The following is a 25928-nucleotide window of genomic DNA, read 5'->3' as shown; positions in this document are numbered from 1 at the left end:
TGCTGTTCTGTAGGGAGATGGACAATCCATGAGAAATTAAGGCACGTTTAATACTTTAGTTTTTTCGGTCTAGAAAAAAGCAAGAATGCATGATCGCACTGGAAGACTGGAGGATGAATACATATGCCTCACTGACAGAGAAATGTCACTCTGTTAATGCATGTTTGATGCACAATAGATGCATTGTGGGAGCATTAGTGACTGCAATACTAACCATGCTAATGAAGTGGGATGGAGAATGTTTATCATTTATAATGATGATGATGATGATGATGAGAAGGCAAACCTTCCATTGTTTCGATTAGGGCTGAGAGGTATACTGGTATTTAAGGGAATGCCGGACCGGAATGATGCAATATGTGATCATCCAAAAAATTCTGAATTACAAAAAGCCCTAGCAAGAGACAAATATGGACTTGAAGAGTGTGAAAAAGCAGGTTAAATGATGCAGGAAGTGCATTTCTTGTGTTTATCAAAGACCCATGCCACTCTAATTGAAGCCTCTGTTGGTAAACGGCCTTTGACGAGCAGCACAAGTTATTAAACTTGACATAACTGCCTGTCTCAGTTATGTCTGTTGTCACAGAAACTGTTTTACAGGCTCTGTGATTGGAAGAAATGAAAGGACAGTGCACAAAGTGTTGCACAGATTACGAGGAAAGTTTTTTTTTACTTCTACATTCCAAGATTTTGTACCTGGTCAGTACTAGGTACATTTAGCTCCTCAGTTATAGATATGATACGAAGAAAGAAACATAATTGTGTCGAGATGACAGAAATGTGGTTAGAAGAAAACATGGGGAAACCCCCCCCACTCAACAAGGTCACTGTTTTAAGATGGTATACATATACATGAGCTATGATTGTGCCAAGGCAGTCGCTTGGCAAACCTTGTTACTATGGTGATAAATGTCTAATCTCTTTTTGCCATCAAAAACCTTGAGTTTTTATTTTTTGCTGAAGAAGATTCCACAACATACACTGCACACAGTGATGGTTTAGTGGTTCGCCTCACACTGCCAGCGTTGGGGGTTTGATTCCTGCCGTGGCCCTATGTGTGTGTGCGTGGGGTTTGCATGTTCTCCCTGTGCTGCGAGGGTTTCTGCTGGGTACTCTGGTTTCCTCCCCAGTCCAAAGTAGTGTACACTTGTTTGTCTGTCTGGGTGTATGTGTTTTTTTTGTTTTTTTTGGCAGTGATTCTGAAAAGCTCTAGTAGTAAATTACATTTAATATAACTTACAAGCTAGTACAAGTTACTCCATGGTACTAGGTATACTGTATACACACTACAGACATTACTTTACAAAGGTACTAACAATACTATATATAGTGCTTTATTAGTAGTGTATGCAAATTAGTAACATTTTAGACCTTGCTGACAAACATAACTAATTGCATGTCAATCATAAACACAATTACGGTAAAATACTCTTAATTTGTATTGTTTGTTATGCTTATATCTGTTCATTTCTCAAAATGCATGTATTAAGTAGGCTTTAACTGATATATATATATATATATATATATATATATATATATATATATATATATATATATATATATATATATATATATATATATATATGATATTCAGGAAAACTCTCATCATTCAATCAGAGGTCTAAAAAGAACAGTGCATAACAGAAAATGTACTCAACAACAACAACAACAACAACAACAGGACTACACCATATCCGTCTGATGTAAAATGAATGGATTCCACTTTGTGTTTTACGCGGCATTATATTGTTCAATAAGAAACAATCCCGTATTATGGTGACAGAATTGAATAAACTGGATAAACAAGCTCATGTTAGAAAACTGGAAAGAGTGTTTTCTTTCCAGTTTTCAGCCACAGAGCCTCATGAAATGGGGGGTAAGAAACCCAAATAACCGCAAGTCTCCGATGCCGCCTAGTGGCTGAGGCCCGGAAATGCAGCCATACGCGTTTTAATAATGGCACAGGTTCTCCATCGCCAAGAAAAACGCGATCACGTGACCAATGAGGCCGCGGGCGCGTTCTAATTCTAGAATCAGAACCTACGGACACACTTACATGTAGGGGTGTGAAAGAGCGCGCGGCGATAGAAAGTGCAGACTAAAGTTTTCAGTGAAGCCGAACGTTGCAGACGTTTTTCCATAACTCACGTGCAGAAATATCTAAGCATAAAAAGAGAGAGGAGAGAAAAGGGCTCCTGAGGAGATCCAGGATGGAATGGAATGAGCAGACTGTGCAGACAAGTACAGAGGACAGTGTAGCAAAGGAGAAGGAGGAATGTAAGACAGCGGGAGACATGGGAGAACCAAAGGAAGTGGAAGTCAGCTACGAGTTGGTGGAGGAGGAAGTGCAGTCGGGTTCAGAGGGAGAGCAGCAGCAGGTGCAGAGTGTGCAGACAAGTACAGAGGACAGTGTACCAAAGGAGGAATGTAAGACAGCAGGAGAAATGGGAGAACCAAAGGAAGTGGAAGTCAGCTACGAGTCGGTGGAGGAGGAAGTGCAGTCGGGTTCAGAGGGAGAGCAGGTGCAGAGTGTGCAGACAAGTACAGAGGACAGTGTACCGAAGGAGGAATGTAAGACAGTGGGAGAAATGGGAGAACCAAAGGAAGTGGAAGTCAGCTACGAGTCAGTGGAGGAGGAAGTGCAGTCGGGTTCAGAGGGAGAGCAGCAGCAGGTGCAGAGTGTGCAGACACATACAGAGGACAGTGTGCCAAAGGAGAAGGAGGAATGTAAGACAGTGGGAGACATGGGAGAACCAAAGGAAGTGGAAGTCAGCTACGAGTCGTTGATGGAGGAAGTGCAGTCGGGTTCAGTGGGAGAGCAGCAGCAGGTGCAGTGTGTGCAGACAAGTACAGAGGGCAGTGTTCCAAAGGAGATGGAGGAATGTAAGACAGTGGGGGACATGGGAGAACCAAAGGAAGTGGAAATCAGCTACGAGTCGTTGATGGAGGAAGTGCAGTCGGGTTCAGTGGGAGAGCAGCAGCAGGTGCAGAGTGTGCAAACAAGTACAGAGGACAGTGTACCAAAGGAGATGGAGGAATGTAAGACGGTGGGAGAAATGGGAGAACCAAAGGAAGTGGAAATCAGCTACGAGTCGGTGGAGGAGGAAGTGCATTCGGGTTCAGAGGGAGAGCAGGTGCAGAGTGTGCAGACAAGTACAGAGTACAGTGTTCCAAATGAGAAGGAGGAATGTAAGACAGTGGGAGAAATGGGAGAACCAAAGGAAGTGGAAATCAGCTACGAGTCGGTGGAGGAGGAAGTGCAGTCGGGTTCAGAGGGAGAGCAGCAGCAGGTGCAGAGTGTGCAAACAAGTACAGAGGACAGTGTAACAAAGGAGAAGGAGGAATGTAAGACAGTGGGAGAAATGGGAGAACCAAAGGAAGTGGAAGTCAGCTACGAGTCATTGATGGAGGACGTGCAGTCGGGTTCAGAGGGAGAGCAGGTGCAGAGTATGCAGACAAGTACAGAGGACAGCATACCAAAGGAGATGGAGGAATGTAAGACAGTGGGGTACATGGGAGAACCAAAGGAAGTGGAAATCAGCTACGAGTCGGTGGAGGAGGAAGTGCAGTCGGGTTCAGAGGGAGAGCAGCAGCAGGTGCAGAGTGTGCAGACATGTACAGAGGACAGTGTACCAAAGGACAGGGAGGAATGTAAGACAGTGGGAGACATGGGAGAACCAAAGGAAGTGGAAGTCAGCTACGAGTCGTTGATGGAGGAAGTGCAGTCGGGTTCAGAGGGAGAGCAGGTGCAGAGTGTGCAGACAAGTACAGAGGACAGTGTACCGAAGGAGGAATGTAAGACAGTGGGAGAAATGGGAGAACCAAAGGAAGTGGAAGTCAGCTACGAGTCATTGATGGAGGACGTGCAGTTGGGTTCAGAGGGAGAGCAGGTGCAGTGTGTGCAGACAAGTACAGAGGACAGCATACCAAAGGAGATGGAGGAATGTAAGACAGTGAGGGACATGGGAGAACCAAAGAAAGTGGAAATCAGCTACGAGTCGGTGGAGGAGGAAGTGCAGTCGGGTTCAGTGGGAGAGCAGCAGCAGGTGCAGAGTGTGCAGACAAGTACAGAGGACAGTGTACCAAAGGAGAGGGAGGAATGTAAGACAGTGGGAGGCATGGGAGAACCAAAGAAAGTGGAAGTGAGTCGGTGGTGGAGGTGGTGGAGGAAGTCAGTGGGTAGTGGTAGTGGTGGGGGAGGAAGTCAGTCGGTGGTGGAGTCGGTGGTGGAGTCGGTGGTGGAGGAAGTGCAGTCAGGTACAGAGGGAGAGCACCAGCGGACCGAGCCGGAGGACGAGGGGAACGAATGCACTAAACCGGACAGAGAAAAAGCAGAGATTGAGGAGAAGCTGCTGGAGAAAGACAGCATGCTGAAAAAACTGCAAGAGGAAAAGGAAGAGATGGCCAAAAAGATAAGAGAGCTTGAGAAGAACAGAGAGAAACTCGAGGAGATCATATGGAAGAAAGATCATAGAGCTGCAGCAGATTTTCAGAAGGAACGGGAGGGGAAAGATAGCGCTCATCTGACGCTCTTGGAGGATTTAATGAGGAGGGTTATGAATCTGGAAAAAGCCAAAGCCCAGAGAAGTGAGGAGAGAGAGAGAGAGAGAACAGACAATACCGACAAGTCTGTGGTGAAGGAGGGGCATACGGAAGCCGGGTTTACTAGAATCAGAGAGCAGCAGGATAGAGAGGAGGCCGAGCTGGAGAAGGTGAGGAAGAAACGTGTTGAAATAGAGAGAGAAAAACAAGAGATGGTGGCCTACTGGAGAGAGCAGCACAGGACGTGGTCTTGGCATCCGCAAGAGAAAAACGCCACAATGAAAAGAACGCAAAAGAGAAAGAAAAAGATAGTCAAGAAGATACAACTGCTTGAGGAGATAAGCGAGAGACAACATCTCAAGCAGATGGACTTGATGAATCTGCTAGAAGAAACGGAGAAAGAGTTTAAGAAGGAGCTGGAGGAGAAAGAAAGAGCTCAACTTGCTGTCACTGAGCAGTTACTGGCCAAGATAGAGTATCTGAATCAAAGCCAGGCTCAGATAGAAGAGGAGAGAGAGCAGCTCCAGACAGAGCTGCAGCTGAGAGAGATAGAGGCTAGAGAAGCTGGGATGGAAAGTCTGCCTGATGTTAAGATGGGTGCAGAAATGCAGACTGAAGAAGTGCAGGAGGACCAAGACAGCCCGAAGATGCAAGAGGCGGACGACAGGAACGTTGAGCTTCTGCAATACATCAGTCAGCTTCAGGCTTACAACGCGCACTTTGCAGAACGAGTACAGATAGCAGAGGTGAGGAGAGATATCTTGGAGAAAGATCAAGAGAGCTGGAAGAGAGAGAGAGAGAACTGGAAGAAAGAGAGAGCATGCTGGGAGGAAGCATCAGAAAGATGGAAGGAAGAGAGAAGCACCTTAATGAAAGAGAATGATGGCTTAAAGAAAGAGAGGGTGACCTGGGAGACAGAGAGAGAGATGTGGGAGAGAGAGAAAATAATCTGGGAGAAATTGACAGGGAACACAGAGAAAGAGCGTGGGAGCAAAAAGAGGAAAAAGTGAGAAAAAAAGCATACTTGGTTTTAGAAAGAGAGCAGTGGCAGCAGGAGAAAGAAATATCCATCCATTCATCCATCCATCTTCTACCGCTTACTCCTTTTCAGGGTCACGGGGAACCTGGAGCCTATCCCAGGGAGCATCGGGCACAAGGCGGAGTACACCCTGGACAGGGTGCCAGAGAAAGAAATATCATGTAGTATAAATAAAAGATCATTTTCTCCTTGTTTAATTATAAAGTTTTAATAAAGTTCTTCTGCATCAGTCCTTGTGTTCTGTGTGTGTGTGTTTTTTTTTTTTTTTTAATTTAAACATGCAATAGATAAGTGCTTGCCCTATCATCCGGGTATTGCGAGTTTGAATCCCATTGATGTTATAACCATAATAATAATAATAATAATAATAATAATAATAGCTAATTATTTCAATTGTTCATTTGAAAGGTGTCATTTTCAATCATTATTAATGGTTCTTCACTTTTTCTAGCATTTTACAAGCTGAAATATTTATTCAGGTGGATTTACATACAAAATTTATCAATACTTATATATATTTTGTTATATAGCATTTAGTATCTTTGGTAATGAAGGCTTGGATCCTTTGACCTTTTATGAACCTCATTATAGAGCACTGTTATAGTGCAATTTGTTATTGAATAACATTTTTGCACAATCGGCTAACTGCATTATAATGGACTAAATATTTGTAAAGTGGGACACTTAAGCTTGAACATCTATATCGTAATGTGTATATACTTCACTGATCTAAATTCCTCACCGACTTAAAAAAAAAAATCCACACAGATAGTAACTTGAGCACGGGATTAAACCGAAGACCTTGCAGCTATGAGACGGCAATGCTCGCCACCCATAAAATATATCTGTGGGGCAAAGAAAACCCACCCAATCATTAATTAATTGACTAAACAGATTTTAGAGTTTGGTGGTGGTGTAAGGAAAAGACCTTCACTGACTGAGATGTGATAGATGTGCCATAATTAAGTAAAGTAGTAAGGGAGCTTCAGGAAGTCAGTAAGCTTTGCCAAAGCTAAACAAGTTAAAACTTTAAATATCATTAGGAGGATTTTGTAGTTAATGGTGCAGAATATAAAAGGAAACCGACAGAGGGCCTAAATCAGAGCCCTGTGAGACACCATATAAATTAACACCACAAAATCACTGTAAAGGGGGAGAAGATTAGGATGATTGTAAGGGTCCAATAGACAGGGGGCCCAATAGAACCCCATACTTTCCTGTCAACTGATTTGTCGACTGATTTGTCAAATCCATACTTCAAGCCTCTATAGGAATACTTAATGTTGATTTTTCGGTAGTAAACTTACACTATTGGCTGTCTGGGTGTATGTGAGTTTTGTTTTTTTGCAGTGATTCTGAAAAGCTCTAGTAGTAAAATACATTTAATATAACTTACAAGCTAGTACAAGTTACTCCATGGTACTAGGTATACTGTATACACACTACAGACATTACTTTACAAAGGTACTAACAATACTATATATAGTGCTTTAATAGTAGTGTATGTAACTTAGTAACATTTTAGACCTTGCTGACAAACATAACTAATTGCATGTCAATCATAAACACAATTACGGTAAAATACTCTTAATTTGTATTTTTGTTATGCGTATATTACATCTGTTCATTTCTCAAAATGCATGTATTAAGTAGGCTTTGCCCCAGATTTCTACTAGCCCTAGCTCTGTAACCAGTGGGATCTCAAACACAAAGTTTGTTACAGCAGAATTCTACTATAGAGACTAATTTCTGTGCAAAATTTCAGGTTTGTATCTGGTCCCCCACCAGAGATATTCAACCTGAAAATGACAGGAATTTTAAAAAATGGCATTTTCTCACCCCTCTGAAAAAAATTAGCAAAGTCTCCAACCTGAAATGTTCTGCATGCACACTATACCTAACTAGGTACCCCTAAAAAAAAAAAAAAAAGTCAACGATTCAAACCCTTCCCATTTTAAATTGACCCTAAATGTGGAACTGTGAGCAATATTATGCATTACATTTGGAATTACAATTTTAATTAAGTTCTAAGTCTGCAAAACAAGAATGTGCAAAATGTTTATATATGTACATGTACCTTGTAATGTGCTCTAGAGACCACACAAGGAGCTAGGACCATCCTGACCCAAGATATTGAGGTTTCCATAAACAGCTGTATAACCAAAATTTGTTGTGTGCCATGACACAAAGACGGCTGTTGTAGTTAAACCAAGTAAAATAAATAAAAAGTGGATGTATGGATGGATTCCACGACAAATACATTTTCAAAGTAACCCTTCCTCCCAACTCTGATTATATATACATAAGCAAAACTGCAGTTAGCAGTTACTCTAGTCCAGTGGTTCCCAAACTTTTCCAGGGCAAGGCCCCCCAAATGGCATTAACATTTGACCGAGGCCCCCCTTTTGAAAGATATCTTTAAAACACATTAAAAATACAGACTTCTGAATATATCCCCCTTTTTTATTATTATTAATAATTACATCTTACATCTTTACATTACATTACATTAGAAATTGATCGTGTGTGTGTGTGTGGTTGTCTGAGAGTGAGAATTTATTTTTCACACCAAATTGTTGAGCACCCCCGGGCGCCCCCTGGCGACCCCCCCTTTGAAAACCACTGCTCTAGTCTAGCATTTTGAAGCCGATCATGTGTCCTAGCTGCCACTAGGGGGCGAATGGACACCAATTAATACTGAGCTGTCAGTCTGATGGAAATGTTCTCGTCCATATTTACTGCCAATTTCCCCCAATAAGAAATGAATTTGTCGTGTTACAGAAGCACAACACTAAATCCCCTGGTTTTGTGGAAATCACATGTATTGAATAAATAGTTTCCTAAAATATCCATCCGCTCTATCAAGATTTTATTTATCAGACGCTTTCAGCACCTTGACGTTCCAACACTATGACAAAAAACAACAAGAGCTCTGTGGTTATATCCTACAGTCATTACATCCGATTAAACAGGCACTTGGACAAACCCAGCATGCCAGCGCTCCTCTGGATCCCTCTAGCGGCGTCGCCTCGGTTATACCCGAGCTGCTGAAGAGACGCTGTGCGGCTGGAGAGGTTCCCCGGAGCGCAGTCTTTCACCTCCTCCTCCTCCTCCTCCTCCATACTGCCTCCTTCTTCTGCACATCTGTCCGCGCTGGTCTCCGCCCGCCTGCGTCCAACAAAAACACGACTGATTTGTTTGTGAGTATGGCCATATTTATCAGCTCTTAGTATATCTGAGCGTCAGATACATTATTATGACTGATAAGAAGGCATAAAAATTGCGGATTAAAAATATATATATTTGTTGTTGTTATTGTTGTTCTGTCGGTTGTGTTGTCGGTTGTGGGTATCCTCCTGTACCTGAGCACGATAGAATCATTACTGACTGCATTCTTGGGGTTCTTGGGGTAGCCTATAGTATATTAAAAACACGGCTTGAGCCGCAAGATGGGAATGCATTTGATATTTTCAACACAATTTCCTGCAAACGTTTTATTTCTTAAGGAAAAACCAAAGCTTCATTAGGTCTGATTAAACAGGATGCAGTCAGGTAGACGAGAAGACTGAAGATTGTGTGTGTGAGTGAGTGAGTGTGTGTGTGTGTGTGTGTGTGTGTGTGTGTGTGTTGACTTAATGGTCGGTTAATACAGCAATAATATCAATGTCGCCTTTACACATCTAAATCTAAGCCTAGCCATGCCTAAGCCGAAATGATTACATAATGATTTTTACAGGCTGGTGAAAAAAGGAGGAAATAACGAGAAAGATGGTTAAACTTGGGAGTAATCTACAAGACAAAGGGATTAAAGCGGTGTCCGTTGAAGATGGATTTCAAACCGTTCCTCTTATCACACCCTTGGATGTTAGTAATCTTCAGTACCAAGCGCCAGACAAGGTAAGGGACATTTCCGTCCTGACAGCCATCATCTTACATAAGCACTCGTCAGCATCAGATCTTCCAACATATCAGACTAATGGAGTCGTCACCCGGTTTCCTGCCAGCAAGATGATATTATAGTATATTATATTGTATCTTGACTGAGAAGTGCAATTACGGAGGAACATGTTATGAATACATCCGAGTTATGTTCTCTGTGCGATCTGCAGACTCGAAATGAGTTCTGTTCAAGCGTTTGAGCGAAGCACGTTGTCGAGGTTGACGTTTAAGGCTTGGCGGTGACTTTTAGACTTTTGCATGTTGACATGCAAATGGTGATGGTGATGGTGAGCTGGGACTCGTCCCCATCCAGGGTGTTTTCCTGCCTCACGTACGCCCAGTGTTCCTATTAGAGGCTCCAGATCCACCATAACACTAACCAGGAGAAAGTGGCTACTAAAGATGAATGAATGAATGAATGAATGAATGAATGAGATGCCTTATGTGTTATTGTTTATTTCATGTTGATATCAAGATCGCAGGGAACACAGGTCAGAAGGCAGGGTGAAGGATTTAAAGAAATCAGACTGCTGGCTCAGAACTAAAATAAATAAATAAATAAAAGTCAGAGAGAGAGAGAAAGTTTTGAAGCCTTTGCCAAATTTCACTTTGGTTCATTAGTGATTCTATGGAGGAAAGCACAATCAGGGCATGCAGCTGCTAACTGAAGTGCCTTGTCACCCCACCTAAATGCGTACGCAGACATAGCATTCTGTTATACTGTGCCATGAGTAATACACACATACAAAATCACCAGTGTTGCTTTAACACCCACAGTGTTCAATTCACACCCTACAGTGTTTATATGAGTCCAGTGGACTCATATAAACACTCTGGGCGTTAATTCAACACTAGAGATTTAACTGTGCACCCATTTAACCTTACAAAACCTCCACTCCCACTCTCACATATCTGCCATGGGATGTGTGTGTGTGTGGGGTTTTTTTTTTGTTGTTTTTTTACCATACTTTATAGTTCTTGAACGGAGACAGGCATTTTCGTTTATTCCTCAGCCGTTTCTCACTGATCACAATTTTTTTGTAGCTCTCTAAATGTATGTTTTTAGATTCCTGCTTTGACAATAAGCAGTATGCAATCTGAAACTGAATGTGGTTTTCATACAACAAAAACACCATGCCCCAAATGTTTAAGGTCAAGATATCACTCATTTGTATTCACTTTGCATCCATGTTGAATTTGGCTCGTTTACATAAAGAATGTCGAAATGCTGGATTTGTGTCAAAGCTCTTCTGATAACACCTGCTTTGTATGCTTAATTGAACTGTCAGATCTAGGGTTTTAGGATTATGCATGCACTGCAACCTACACTTAGGATTTAACGCTTCTGTAAACGTGTATACGGGCAAAACAAAGGTACCCGTCAGTCTTCCTGGGTTTGAGGCATTTCTGCTTACAGACTGTGAGCATTTTGTGAGAAAGGAGCTACATGCTCTACAGTTAATATAAGGGACGCATTTACAAGGCAACGTAAGCGATGTGATTGGTTTTATATGCATGACTAAAGGCAATCTAGGGAAAATAAATTAGGCCATTATTTGCCAAGGCAACTAGATTATTTCCAGGACACCAATTTAACCTCATTTCCTAAACCCATTGTAGCAAAACAATCATGAGATTGTACAGAGTATGCTCACAGTGATGCTTATTTGTGATGAATTTCCCCTGATCTTTCCTAGGATGGTCATTGGAAATCTTGTCTGATGGGACTTGGGTGGACTGGTAACCCAGCCATGTGTGTTTAAAGTGGATGAAAGGGTTGACTAAGTATTTCTGCAGTTAAAAGAGATGGCAAGCATGAAGAACAACTGAATACAATGAAGTAAAAGCAGATAATCTTCACATAACTATACTGTGATTTTTCTATATATACAAAGCCTTCTATAACAGTTATAGATAAAGGTTATATTGCCTCAACACATTCCGCTGCACCTTTTAGTGGTAGCTAACGCTAGACATCTAGCCAACATTGGGTAGCAGGAATTCTGATTTTATTTCAGCTAAATAAATTCAACACAATGTTGCGATAACATTTCCAATGTCGTTATAATGTAACAGCTGGATGATGTTTACCAACAACGTTATGAGGAAAAAGACTTGAAAAAAAATCGTCTTACTGACTTGAAACGTGCTCGTCTTTTAGAGACAGGAGAACGCACAGATTTCACCTCTCTAAATACGGAGGATATTGGAGGAGGAGATGCATGGTATCTCATGGAGTGGTATTTTATTTCACAGTAGGGGCTGGGCCATCCATTGGGCCAGCCTCTGCTTAGACATGGGAGCACCCGGTGTCTTTTCTCCATGGAAGATGAAGAGTTTGTCTGATGATGAGATGGCTACATATCCTACAGTATAGCAATGAGTGTTCTTCAAGCTTGCCCTCACTGAATACTACAAAAATCCATTGACTGAGTAACAAAGTTTGGTAATATGACCTTTGGCAGAAATCCCTGCCCAAAGGCCACCACAGAGTCATCTGGTCACCAATGTATGCAAGGCAAGATGCCAGAGCATGCAACTTTCTCTCTCTTGTAGCAGAAGTGACTGCTAGCAAGAAGCCAGTTCAAAGACATACACTTCAGGTAAACGTCATGCGTAGGCTCATACTGTAAGGATGGTCTTTAATTTAGCACAAGGTGGAGGTCCTATGCTGGGAAAGAGCAGAGAGAGCCATCAACCTTGTGCTGACCTCACACCAGAGGGGAATACGCTACTTACACCTCTTTGGCAACCCCCACCCCGGGATGAAACATGGTAGTGGCTCATGTTTGGACCGTGGGCCTTGATACATGTACCATAGAAGCTAATTGACAAACTGCCGATTAGGGTTTTGGGGAGTGGGGAAATTTGAGATATGTAAAGAAGAGGAGTAGTGTATAGCCCTGGATTTTAGTACCCCCATGGTAATCAAGCAGGATGTCTATTCATAATACCTTCTTAATAATTTTAGATTACTCTAATGGATTAAAATGTGTGGCACACATGGCACATTGGGAGGGAAAGGAGTAATCCTCTCCTGAGATTGATGGTGTAGAGTCAGGACTGTGAGAGAAAATGTGTTGGACTGCTGTAATTTACAATAGCCAGGGGATGTAAAGCATTACCGATAGTTTTAAAAGCAAGCGCAAGCTAAATGCAATTACAATGAGATCCAAAATTTGTACTTACAGAAGTGCTTTGTTTGTCTCTACAGGAAAAAATACACCCTCATGCTAGTTCACAAGCTCAGGGACTAAGAACACCATTAAAAAAATTCATTCCGTTTTACATTTTATATTTTACATTATACTTCCTCAAAAAGCCATTCCATTGTTCATGATCATGAAAAATATAAAGTTTTTCTGCAGTTTATTTTTGTACCTTTTATGTGTGTTTTACAGTGTTTATCCACTTTTTGTGCAGGTGGTGGTAAAGACACGAACTGAATACCAAACAGAGCAGAAGAACAAGGCCAAGATGAAGGTGCCTAAGGTGGAGGAATACACCATAAGCTTCACTGATGGGGTGTCAGAGAGACTGAAGGTATGGCTTAATTCTCTTAAAATCAGTTCATACGCATCAAAAAAAATGGCTTTAATTAAACGTCGTTTATCCTTAACGACACAGCAGCCCCGCTCGTCAACCCACGATTTGTGTATGTATTAGATTATGTATATGAATATCAAACCTAGCATAACATGAACCTTGACATCTATGGACGGATTCTAAGGTATCAGTGCTTCATAACGGTCCGTGGGTTTTCAGGAAAAGGGACTTTTATGGTTTCTCTATATCTGAGTTATTTTGTCTTAGTCTCTTAAAGACAGAGAAAAAACATAGGTTACACAGTACCTAGAATGAATGAAATTAAACATAAATTGTCCCACTTGGGTGGGATAGTGAACCGTTGGAACTTCAAGGACACCAGTTCAATTCTGAGCTTGGGGTACAGTCTGTGTGGAGTATCACATGGTCTCCCTTTGCCCTCCTGGATTGGTTACAGTAAATTGTGTGCCTGTTATGCCCTATGATGTAATGGGGTCCCATTCGGGGTGAATTCTAGCCTTGCACCCAGGGTTCCTGGGACTGTTGTTCCACCATGACCCTGACCAGGATAAAGCGGTTAATGAAAATGACTGACTGACTGACTCAATGAATTGCCCTTTTAAAACCAATATTAACAATGTTTTTTGCTACACGTTCCATAATTTAAGGAGGACCGTGTGGTTAGTAGCTTGAACTTATGTACCGTTCAGTATTATAGATTAATTGGGGGAAATGTATGTTCATAGAAAAAAAAAATGCTTCTTTAAGGGTTCATTTGATAATTAAGGGTTCTTAGCTTCCAAAATGGGTTCCACTCGTCTATGAGGCACACCATATTTGTACAGAGAGTGTTAGAGATCTGGAATCATACTGTAAGTTCTTAAGTTTTTCAGAAATTTGCTATGCTGTCTTTCCTGCACTGGTTATGTTTGGTCCAATAGCTTATGTGCATGTGCACTCCAGACATAAGCCTCATTCCTTTAGCCTGGGCCAGACATAAATAAATAAATAAATAAATAAATAAAAACCTTGGCACCACTTGAAATGTCCTTAACCAGGCCTAACATTGGATTACCCTGCATGCACTGCACTGAATAGTATTTACCCTGCTTTAACACACCCAGTTCAGGTTGGCTCCTGTCTTGATTGAAGTACAATACATCAGGAAAAGCACTAACATACTGTATGTAGGACACAGCTACTACAGGTCCGGTATTGAAAAGCTCTGACATATTGTCCACAATGTATTAAGTATTGAGATTTATACAGGCTCTATTGATTTGCCGTTGATGTTTATGCACTCTGGACTGAGATATCCGAGTCTGTTTTGGTTCCGTGTATGTACCAGGGAGATGCTAGCGGCAATGACCTTCCAGGTTTAATTAATTCAGAAAATTTTGTAGCATGTTTTGCTTTAGTGGTGAAGGTCACTGTAGTAACTGATAAAGGGAAAGGCATATTATATAGTACAAGCACGAGCTCCCTGTCTGTTTTAAGAAGGCATGTGACTGAGACGTGGAACAAAGCTCCCCATGACAGTACTTGTGAGGTTTAACTCACTTCAGTATTGTTGCAAATGACAAAAAAACAAGAACCATATGTCCTTGAAATCTCCAGCATATTCTTTCTGTGACTCTTTCAGGCAGGCTTTTTTTTTTTTTTTTTTCTTTGGAAATGTAGAATATTCAGATTAATACGCTTTCCCTCCTTTGTTTATCATTTTCCATCGAGTGAGTCAACTGGAGCTGCATGCCTGGAATTGCTCGGACTATTTTTGTGGGCTGGTTTCCGTGTTGATATTTAGAATACAAAACATCATTTAGAATACAAAAAGCGAACTAATCGCTCAGCTTTGTTGCTCGGAGGCTCCCCTGTGGAACTCGGCCGTATTCCCTGCTGTTGCTCCACTAGCAGTTGGAGGAAGAATGCTCCCCCTCATTAAATGTTCAAAACAAAGAAAAGCAGAGGTCTCTAGGTGTCTGGTGTAGCCAAACAGAACATATTAAGACATCATGCTCAAATAAATAAGGAAATAAGACATAACATAATTGACAAAGGAGGAGTTGGGCCTTAATCCTGGCTTGGTTAAATGAGCTGACCTACTGTACACTTTGGTGTTTGGCGAATACAGTGAATGGGGACATAAACTGTTTATATAGTTATAAGTTAGATAATGCATGTATATAATTGGTATCTTCAAGGCATGTGTTCTCTATTCCTCTCTCTTCCATATTATCTAAGCATATAAGCATATACATTTTCCTATACGATGCAAAACATATGTGCAATCTATGTATGATTATTGCTAACGTAGAGATCTCAGGCTCAGACATGCATCTACGGCACAAGCGATGAACGGCATGCAGTCGGTAAGCTTGAAAGACGAAAGCGAAGAAGAAAGAGAGAGGTAGTGGTGGAGAAATAGAACACTGAGCCAGCACTGCTCCCTGTCAGTTGACGTCGTTCTGACAGCTGACTACGTAGTTACTGAGATGCTCACACACCACCTGGACCTGAAGGCTTTTATTTGGCCTTCTATTTATTAGGTGTGGAAAACATTTTGAGAGACAGAAGGAGCAGTAAAGGGTGCAACAGTCAAGCTGCTAATATTGTGCTTTGGGAACAGAACTTGAGCCAATCAGATAGTGGAAATTCACTCTCAATCGGCAAGTAAAACTCTGTACATTTCATTACAGACATGACTTAGATGTACTATCGTACATGATGCCATGTATCCTAACAAAATGTCCAGGTTCTCTGGTAGAAAAACAGCCCCAAAACATTAAAGATCCACCACCATATTGAACCGTGGACATGAGGTACTTTTCCATAAGGCTACCTCTCTGTGCGCGCCAAAACCACCTTTGGTGTTTATTGCCAAAAAGCTCTATTTTGGTTTCATCTGACCATAGAACCCGATCCCATTTGAAGTTCCAGTAGTGTCTGGCAAACTGAAGACGCTCGAGTTTGTTTTTGGATGAGAGTAGAGGCTTTTTTCTTTGAAACCCTTCCAAACAGCTCGTGGTGACTTTGGATTGTAGTTTTGGAGACATTCCGACTCCAAGACGCAACTAACTTCTGAGGTCAGTGAGGACATTAGCCCGCTCCCAGAGCCTCTTCATTCTCCTATAACTCATCCTGTTATTGACATGAAAGAGACAGACATTCAGGACAGCTCTTTAAAACAGGCCTACAAAACTCTCCCACTCAAAGACACAGTCTTCTAATCTAACTGTGCTCTGTCAGTTTTTTCTCCCAGGCATGAAATATATGAAAGTAAATATGAATGATACATACCAATCATTTGAGTAGAGTCTAAGATAAACACTTGCCTTCTCCTTTGGAGCCATTAAGATGTGCCATGTTAGAGTTATACTCTATTGCCAGGACAGGAAGCTCAACAACGACTGGTTTTGACATATACCGTACAACATGTTTCGAAAAGTATTCAGACCCTTTCCATTTCGGCACACTTTATTGTGCTATAGATTTAATTTCAAATGTATCTACGCACAGTAGCCCATAATGACAAAGTGAAAACAAGCATTTAGGTTTGTTTTTCCCGCAAATTTATTAAAAATTAAAAACCGAAATGTCTCATTTAGATAAGTTTTAACACCCTTTATTCAGTACCTTGTAAAACCTTCACCCCGGTCTGAAATTGTGTTTTTGTGCATGTTTTTTTGTTTGTTTGTTTGTTTGTTTGTTTTGCCATTATGCATTATTGGGTAAAGATTGATGGCAACAACTTTAATCCATTTTTAATTAATTCTATAACACAAAGTATGCAAAAACTGAAGGGGTCCTGAACCCACTGTAGTTCAACAGTGACCAACAACCACAGAAACTGTGGTGAGTTTTAATGAATTATTGATTTTGTTAAATGATTGTGACTGTGACCTACAGTATATTGGCAAACTGGCACACTTTGATGTCCATCATCAAAGACACTCACTAACCCCACATAGCATATAAACGCCGTATTGATTATTCAGTGTGTACTTGAAATGGATTATGAAAGTGGACAAAACAAAGATGTTCTTTTTTGTAGGCAAACAATGAATTTGTTGGGGTTGTTTTTTGTTTTTTTTTTGTTACATGCAATACAGATTTTTGGATAAACAATTCTGCCATAAAACATATAGCTATGTGCCATACCATCTGATCTGTAATGGCTAGTTTTGTTCTGCTAAATTGCTTCCCTTCTGTTGGCTAATAAAATGGCCAGCAAAAACGTGAGGAAAAAGGACAGACCAAAAGGACATTACCACTACTGTTCTCTCTCATGTTAGTCCTTTATATCGGAGTGCTTTGGGAGCAATTAGTGCAACAGAACAGTTTTCCCATCTCTCTCTCTCTCTCTCTCTCTCTCTCTCTGTCTTCGCCCCCCCCCTCCCTCCCTCCCTCTCTCCCTCCCTCTCTCCCTCCCTCTCTCCCTCGGTGTTGAGTGTACACTGTTAGCATGACTAATAGTGAGGATGCCCAGTGGGTTGTCTGTGTGAGAAAGACTGCCCTGGAGAACTGGTCTTGTTATTCTGCTTCTGGATAACCCCCACAGAAGCCTTTAAACTGGCTGCTAGCTCAGTGCTACAGTCAAAAAAAAATTCTTGGAGGAAGTATGCCACTTTGCTTCTGCAGTACCTCACCCATCGTAAACACCAGGGTGGTGAGAATCAGTCGGATACCTTCTTGTACGCGTGCGCATACATGCCGATACCTTCAACAAAGTCACAATGTGACGTGTTATGAAGTAGTGTATTTGTAATAACTAGTTATTTATTTATAGTTGTTGATAGTTATTTTTTAAATACCTGTTTTTATTAGCTATCCTATTTAAACAGTCATATATTAGACCCTGACGATGTAGAGGATTAAGATTTACTGAATTAAGGTTACTGAAGATCTGAAAACTCCAGTACACCTGAAACACATTTCCAAATAAAACACATGCGGTCCTTTCAGAAACTATTGGAACAGCAAGGCCAATACATTTTTTTTTTTGCTGTAGACTGAAGACATTTGGGTTTGAGATCAAAAGCTGAATGTGAGAAGAGAGTTCAGAATTTTATATTTATTTTTATTCCGTGGTGTTTATATGTAGACGTGTTAAACGACACAGAACGTAGCACATTTTGTATCAGACCAACCAATTTCTCGGCGAGCAAAACTATCGGAACACGTGCCTGACAGGCGTCAGGATAAGCCAACATGAAGGTCAGAGAGATGTCTGTGGGAGAAAAGCAAGACGTTTTCATGATGTGAAATGAAGGAAAATCAATCAGAGGCGTTGCACAAACATTGGGCATAGCCAATGCAACAATTTGGAATGTTCTGAAAAAGTTAGAAACCACTGGTGTTCTGAATAACAGACACCGAACGTGTTGGCCAAGGAAAACAACCAAACATGATGACGGAAACACTGTGAGCTAGGCATTGTTTCACATTGATCTCAACAGCTGCAAGGGAGTAATTTGCATATTTTCTGTCCACTGAAGTAATAATCAAAAATAATGTATGCATCATTCAAGAAGAGAAATATGTACTGCAATCTACGTATCTATTACAGTAAAGGCCATAGACGGCGTGTGTAGATGAATTGAACTGTTGTGTACACAAAACGAATCATGGATTTCCTGTGCGAATTCTTCTATGCGAGCGTCATGAAAGGACAAAACATCTTTTGAATAGATAATATGACTCTCGGTCTATAATGATAGAGGAGGTTATAATGATCGAGGAGATTAAAACTGTTCAATGTCAGTACAAATTATTATTATTATTTTTCCCATGTTATCATTATTAGCCTGATTTGTGAAGGAACTGGTTTTGTTATACATTTTACCAAATGTTTTAATCTGTTTTTACTGTGCTGCATAGTGAATACGTGTAATAAATTAATAACCTTGAATACATAATGGAAGTTGAACTGCAGAGTAAATCTGGTTTAGGGATTATTGTTCTCCATAGCAGGATTATACTGAGCGGCAACATGAAAACACCAGCAATTGAGCAACAACAAAAACAACCTTGGAGCTGAACACAAGGACACTGTAACGATGAGCGGAGATGGGAAGGAAAAAATGATGTGGTAGAAACCTTTGTTTTCCTGAAAGCAAATGTTCTGATAGACACACAGTGGTGTTTGAGATGAAATTACCTGATTTAACGCTGACACAGATTTTGAGTCATCCAGGTGGATTTGGCTGTGCATAATGTGGTCTTCATTGTCTGGTGGGAACAGGGCTGCAAAGTAAGCCTAGCATGGATCATTTTTAGAGAGCAAATGAATGGTACAAGAGAAGCTTTGTGTGAGGATCCAGTCAGATTAATACCTGGAGACTGTCACCTGTATTTTTGAACTGCTTTTGGAGGCTAAAACAGGATTTACTTTCATATACCACGTACTTTATTGGCAAACTAGGTCATCTGATATGGGCTGTTTGTAGCTCAAAGACCATGAGAAGTACTTTTCATCAGCGCTTGCTGGTACCTTTGATCGAAGAGACTTGACTGAATAGCCACATAAACATTACTTTGCTGTATCTTCGCTCAACTATTTATTTATTTGTTAGGTTGTATAGTGCCGTCCACTAATATTGGCACCCTTGGTAAATATGAGCAAATAATTCTGTGAAAATTTGTCTTTATTGTTTAAACTTTTGATCTTTTGTTAAAAAGTTCAAAAATTCACAAAATATTCTGCTCTTATGGCTATCAAATAATTGCAAACACAACACGGGTTTACATATATATATGTATATATATATATATATATATATATATATATATACATATATATACACATATATATAACTTATGTTAAATATAGGTGTGCAACAATTATTGGAACCTCTATGAATTCATATGAGGAAAAATATATTCCCATTGATATTTTAGTCTAGACCACTGCCTGTAGCAATTGTTGCTAACACAAGCAATTGTCATTTAAGACTGAAAAAAATCAGGGATAGAAAATGAAAATATTTTTTTTTTCTTTGTTGTCAAATATAACACATAACAGCAAAAGACAATTGAAATAAACGTATAATAAGAGTCTAGTATATTGTCAATACATTGCTGCATGAATAGAACTGGTTGTAATTATCAACCCTTTTGATATCAAACCCAAATGTCTTCAGTGTATGGCAAAAACAAAAGAATTGGCCTTGCTGTTCCAAAATTTTTGGAGGGGACTGCGTTTTATTTAAAATGGATCGTATCAGATTTTTGGCCACCAATCTATACTCATAACGATAATGTGAAAACATGTTTCTACAAATTGTTATTTAAAAAAACAAAAATCATTCGTTTAGACAAGTATACAGACCCTATAATCAGTACTTTGTAGAAGCCCCTATGGTAGCAACTACAGATTAGTATTCTTGGGTAAGTCTTGGGCAGTTTCTCCCTTTCTTTGTGGTAGGTCCTGTCAAGTTCAGATCAGATGCATCTGTGAACTGCCATCTTCAGGTCTGTACATCAGTGTTCGATGGGGTTCAAATGTGTGCTTTGTCTGGGTCACTAAACGACAATCAAAGACTTGCCCGAAGCCATGTCAGCATTGTCATGGCTGTATGCTTTAGGTCTTTGCCGTGCTGAGAGGTAAACCTTTGCCCCAGTTTACCAGAGTCACGTGCACTGTGGAGTGGGTTTTCTTCAAGGCCATCTCTGTATTTGCTTCCGTCGAACCACTCAACCATAAAGGCTTGATTGACTGAGTATTTCCGAGATGGTTGTCCGTCCAGAAGGTTCTCCCATCTCTGAATGAGAACTTCTGTACACACGCTCTATACACACAAGGGTTTCCCATTCTAAATCATGTCTAATCAATTGAATTTGCCACAGCTGGTCCCCAGGCAAGATCTAGAGACATCTTAAGATAATCAAAGCAAATAGAATGCACCTGAGCTCAATTTGGAGTGACTTAGCCAAGGGTCTGAACACTTAGCTAAATGAGATTTTTTAAAATTTATTTTATTACTTTTTAATGAATTTGCGATGGGGGGGGGGGGTTAGTTTTGACACTATGGGTTATTCTGTGGCAAAAAGTCAGTTCAATCCATTTTTAATTAAATATATAATACAATCAACTGTGCAAAAAGTGCAGCGGTCTCAATACTAGCTCGTAGCTATAACCATGCCAACCTGCTTCTTTTAGACATCCTGATCAATGACGATATAGTATCGTCAACGCACGTTCACATACATTCGAGTATTAAAGGAACTCTTTGCATCTCCTTTTAGTTCAGAGAGATATATCTCCTGCATAATGCATAAGACACACTACCACCCGAAATCTTGCACTATTATGAAGACCATTGCCTCATCTGCAGTCAGGGGACAAACTTCACTTTCTTTCCCCTCACAAATTATGCTGTCATTATCCATGTCTTCCGAGTGTTCATGGACTTCATTTGAATTCCACTGCTGGTGGATTTTCTGTTGCCAGTTGAATCCATTCGCTTTCATATGTCAGAGTTGTTTGTTTTTCTTCTCCCCCATTTGCCTTTATTTCCAAATTGCCTTTATTGTTGGATTCATCTGATTCTGTGTCCTCTCTGGGACATGTTCTGGGTAGCAGTAGAGGTAGTAAGAGGACCTCTGATGTTGTTTTATGTATTCCCGAGTAGTCTTTATTCGCCTTTCCCGTTCTTTGTTTACTGTTTCTATCATTATCGAGTCTCTCAGTATTAATCTGGTGCTTCTTCCATAGAACTATGGCACTTTGATGGTGTTTTTCTGTTGTTTTTTTTTGCAACGTCTTCAAAGCCACCACAATGCTATAGCACATAATACAGTTTGAGAAACCTGTTTTTGATGCTGTTGCTGAAGTGCTAGGGAGAGAATAATGTCTACAGGTGTAACAAGAATCTGTTCTTGTTCCAGGATTCATCGAATGCCCTCGTAGTGTGTCCATGCTGCACAGGGCTTGCGAAAGAGAATTTTACTTGCACAACCCGTCAAGTAGTCTGAAAATGTCAATAACGAATAATAATAATAATAATAATAATAATAATAATAATAATAATAACTGGCTTTATTTGTGATATAGCCCTTGTAATACAGTCAGTTATAACCAAGTTCACATTCTTCTGTTGCTGAAAATAATCTATGTATGTAGGCTGCCACATTTAAAAAAAAAAAGGACCACTGAATCTAACACAGGTTATGAAAATAAAAGGGAGAGGATATTTATCCCTACCTGAGATGAGAGATGAATTTTCTCAGCTCCATACACTTGCTGTTATGTTACCGTAAACACTGTACTGTAGCTAGCTACATCGCTACCCAGTGTAAGTTTACTTTATGCCACAGAGAATCGAGTTTATTGCGCATGTACTAAGTGTTATGAACAACAGAGAAACAGAAACTTTGCCATGTTGCTTGAGCATGTACTGTAGCTCTTAGTGAATTGTTATACAAGTAGAAAAGAAGCAAATATGTTTATCTTGTGAATTTAAGATTCCTCTACAGCTCATGTTCATTCGTCAAGGGGACAAGTGTCTTCAGGCATGATACATGATACAAAGCATATGCCACCAGCATGACATGAAGGCAAACATGATTTGAAAAATTATGTTATTAATCTTTCCAGGACCGCAACAGTGCTGCTGCTAGCTGATAGAACACTGATGAGAGTATATCGCTTCTAAATAATTATATTTACACCACAGTTGAAGAAAAAAATGTCCTTTTGTTTTCTCTCTGGGCAAGTGAATGACAGATTTACTTGTAGAAAGGGCAACCACATGACAATGCCAGTAAATATCTGAAAAGAAGCATAATACACCTGTTTATCACTCCTTAAATATGATAATTTTATACACATACTGAAAACAACACACAGCGAGAGAGAGAGAGAGAGAGAAACGATGCCCGCTAACACCTGAAAAAACAAACTTGTGGGAATCGCCCCACTTTTCAGGAGCAGCCTTCGTGTGTAGCCTGCGTTGTACTCGCCCAGGTTCAGGAAGCTGTCCTCCGATTCCTAATTTCGTCCATTTTCGGAAGGGCAAACGAAGGGGTTTTGCGTTCGTGTCGAAACACACAGCGTCTCCACGAGATGCCGCCGACACAATTCACTGAAACCTCGCCTTCTTTCTTCGGCCTGACTTTGTGCGGGATTATGCCAATAGTTCGTGTGTGTTCGGTAGTGACGTAGACGTTTGCGGAAGTAATATCTGGACTTCGGACGACGTGTTTTTGGGCAGGTCTGGAGCAGTGTTCACTGGTAGATAAAAGAAATCCCTTTGGGGGAGACTATGAGCTTTGTGACATTACACACCCAAACAAAAGGAAAACATTCAAAATCACAATATGACTCCTTTAATTTGGCGAATTTATTCCACCCTTCCTTGCACAAATGCTCCAGATCTATCAAATTGCGAGGGGATCTTCTTTGACTTTGAATCATTCCACAGGTTTTCGATAGGATTTAGATCTGGGCTCTGACTGGGCCATTCTAAAACATTGATCTTCTTCTTCGGAAGCCTTTCTTTTGTTGGCTTGGATTTGTGCTTTGGGTCATTATCATGCTGGAAGGTTAATTCTTTTTTTAACGTCTGCTGTCTAACAGAGGCCTGGAGGTTTTGTGTCAAAATAGACAGGTATTTGGAGATACCCACGAGTCCCTTTATCTTGACAAGGGTGCCAGTCCTAGCTGAAGAGAAGCAGGCACGCATAGCATGATGCTTCCGTCACCATGCTTCACCGTGGTTATGGTGTTATATGGTTACGTGGCCCTGTTTATACCTCTTAACAAAGTACTCGGCCAGCCTACTTTGCCTACCATGTACTTTGAGCCACAGTTGTATGAAGAGTATGCTGATTCCTCATTGATAGCACTTAGTTGTAATGAATACATCAGGTGGCTGCAAAAAAAGAGGACATTTTATAGATGTGATTGTCGGTCCGGTCTGACATAATGGCATCAACTACTGGTTTTACAGAAAACCTGTTATAGTTATGTCCTTTTTCATCCACAGGTCACCATCCTAATTGTCCTGGCTTTGGCTTTTCTTGCCTGCATAGTGTTCTTAGTGGTGTACAAGGCATTCACGTATGACCACACCTGCCCAGATGGCTTTGTCTACAAGGTGAGTGAGTGTTTATTACACTTATCTCTCGCAGTAAGGGCTTCCTTAAATCAGGCTCTTGAAAAATACAATATCCCACATTTTAAAGCCCATATGGTATAATGTTCCAGTTAAGCTTCTTAGCACATTAGTAAAATTTGTCTTTTTGCACGTCCTTTGATGCATGGATTCATGGTCATTCGGTGCTTGATCAATTTGGCTTATTAGAGTAGAGTAGAATTAGTACAACAAACATATTAATAATAATAATAATAATAATAATAATAATAATAATAATAATAATAATAACAACGATGCAGGTTATCAAATGGAAATAACCTTAGCAGTTCAGTAGCAATTGCATACCAATGATGTTGTATACTAGTTAGTGAGTTTTAATTGGGTGTCAAAAAGCACTTAATAAATTTCACGTAATCACACGTAATTGTATGATGTTATGCATGCTCTTCTTGCTGGAAAACTGAGAATGTAAAATAGATTGATTGGAAATCATCTGAGCTGAGTTTGTAAGCATGTAATCAAATGATGAAAGAAACTTGAGCTTTTGAAATGATTGACTTGCACTCCAACAGCACCAGCGATGCATCCCAGCCTCCCTGGAGGCTTACTACACCGCACAGGATGCACACTCTCGCGGCCGCTTCTACACGGTGATCAGCCACTACAGCAGCATGGCTAAGCAGACCATGTCACGCTCCGTCTCACCATGGCTTCCAAATGGCAATGTCCAGCATGATGATAAACCACCCAATACTGTCAGCCAATGAGGCTGCTGATGCTGATTCACCGGTGGCCATGTCGGCTCCGCCCACCCACCCACCCACCCCCATCTGACTTACCTAACACTTTTCTCCATTTCTACTCTGCTATTTCATTTTTCTTTTTTACTCATGTAGTTCATTTGTACGAGTTATTTATTTACTACTACCTTTATTGTGCAATTTCTGTTTTTATTGTATGGAACACCAGATAATTGTTTGTACAAAGGCATGCGTCTGTGACACATGTCAAATGCGAAGGACCCGTAAGAAACCATATAGCTTCATGACTGTCTGATTCTTTGTAAAAGGCATGTTGCAAATACTGTATGGGATTTATTTATTTATTTATTTATTTGTGCTTTTGTTTCCAAGCATACTGTTTCTGTGGTTTTATGTCCAGACTGGGATACACATATAAATAACAACAATAACGAACAAAAAAAAAAAAAAAAAATTCATATACCGATGACAAAATACATGGTAAATGTATGTTATGGTTCCTCCTTTGAGCCTAAGTGTAAATAGCCCTTGAGAAGTAAGATCCAGTGTCTGTGTTGCCATAGGAGACATTGTAAGATTATTACTGTTTCGGATTAGAAGCCTTTTGGAGTTTTGTGTTTCACTTTAGCCAGCAGTTTATGATCAATCTGAGGAGGATGAACCAGGGACAAAATACCAAGTGCTCTGGGATATAGAAACCCTGACTGCTAGGTTTAGTAATAGATCTGTGTCATTATCGCTTTTCTTATTATTTGCTGTCAGTAAAAAAAATTAAAAAAAAATCCTAATCTTGTGCTAAATCCTAGTTAATTCGTAGCAAAGCCTTGAATATTTGATTCTGTATCCTTCAGGTTTAAAACAATAAAAATATTATAAGACACTAAGTGTGTGTGTGTGTGTGTGTGTGTGTGTGTGTGTGTGTGTGTGTGTGTGTGTCAGGTTACTTATTTGTTACTGTATAGCTTGCTCCTCTCCCAACAAAATCAGTGGCTGTCAGTGATATTA

The 25928-nt window shown here is 40.4% G+C and overlaps 2 protein-coding genes across 3 annotated transcripts; both read left to right on the top strand.

Moving 5' to 3' along the window:
• Positions 1-1961: 1961 nt before the first annotated feature.
• Positions 1962-5797, top strand: LOC108278554 (trichohyalin). 2 transcript variants are annotated; one of them, XM_053687736.1, is made up of 3 exons: positions 1962-3596; positions 3747-5548; positions 5654-5797. In XM_053687736.1, the coding sequence occupies exons 1-3, from the start codon at positions 2211-2213 to the stop codon at positions 5790-5792; spliced, it is 3327 nt and encodes a 1108-aa protein (XP_053543711.1). In that variant the 5' UTR covers positions 1962-2210; the 3' UTR covers positions 5793-5797. The 2 variants fall into 2 exon arrangements, with proteins under 2 accessions (XP_053543711.1, XP_017347494.3); XM_017492005.3 differs by having other exon boundaries at positions 1963-5548.
• Positions 5798-8531: 2734 nt separating this feature from the next.
• Positions 8532-25797, top strand: nsg2 (neuronal vesicle trafficking associated 2). Its single transcript, XM_017493051.2, has 5 exons — positions 8532-8781; positions 9318-9478; positions 12944-13063; positions 24052-24162; positions 24735-25797. Exons 2-5 carry the CDS (start codon positions 9350-9352, stop codon positions 24927-24929), a joined length of 555 nt encoding a protein of 184 aa, XP_017348540.1. The 5' UTR covers positions 8532-8781; positions 9318-9349; the 3' UTR covers positions 24930-25797.
• The last annotated feature ends 131 nt before the right edge of the window (positions 25798-25928 follow it).

Source organism: Ictalurus punctatus, chromosome 18, assembly GCF_001660625.3.
Source record: "Ictalurus punctatus breed USDA103 chromosome 18, Coco_2.0, whole genome shotgun sequence".
Lineage (NCBI taxonomy): Eukaryota > Metazoa > Chordata > Actinopteri > Siluriformes > Ictaluridae > Ictalurus > Ictalurus punctatus.
This window is presented reverse-complemented; position numbering and strand designations above follow the sequence as displayed.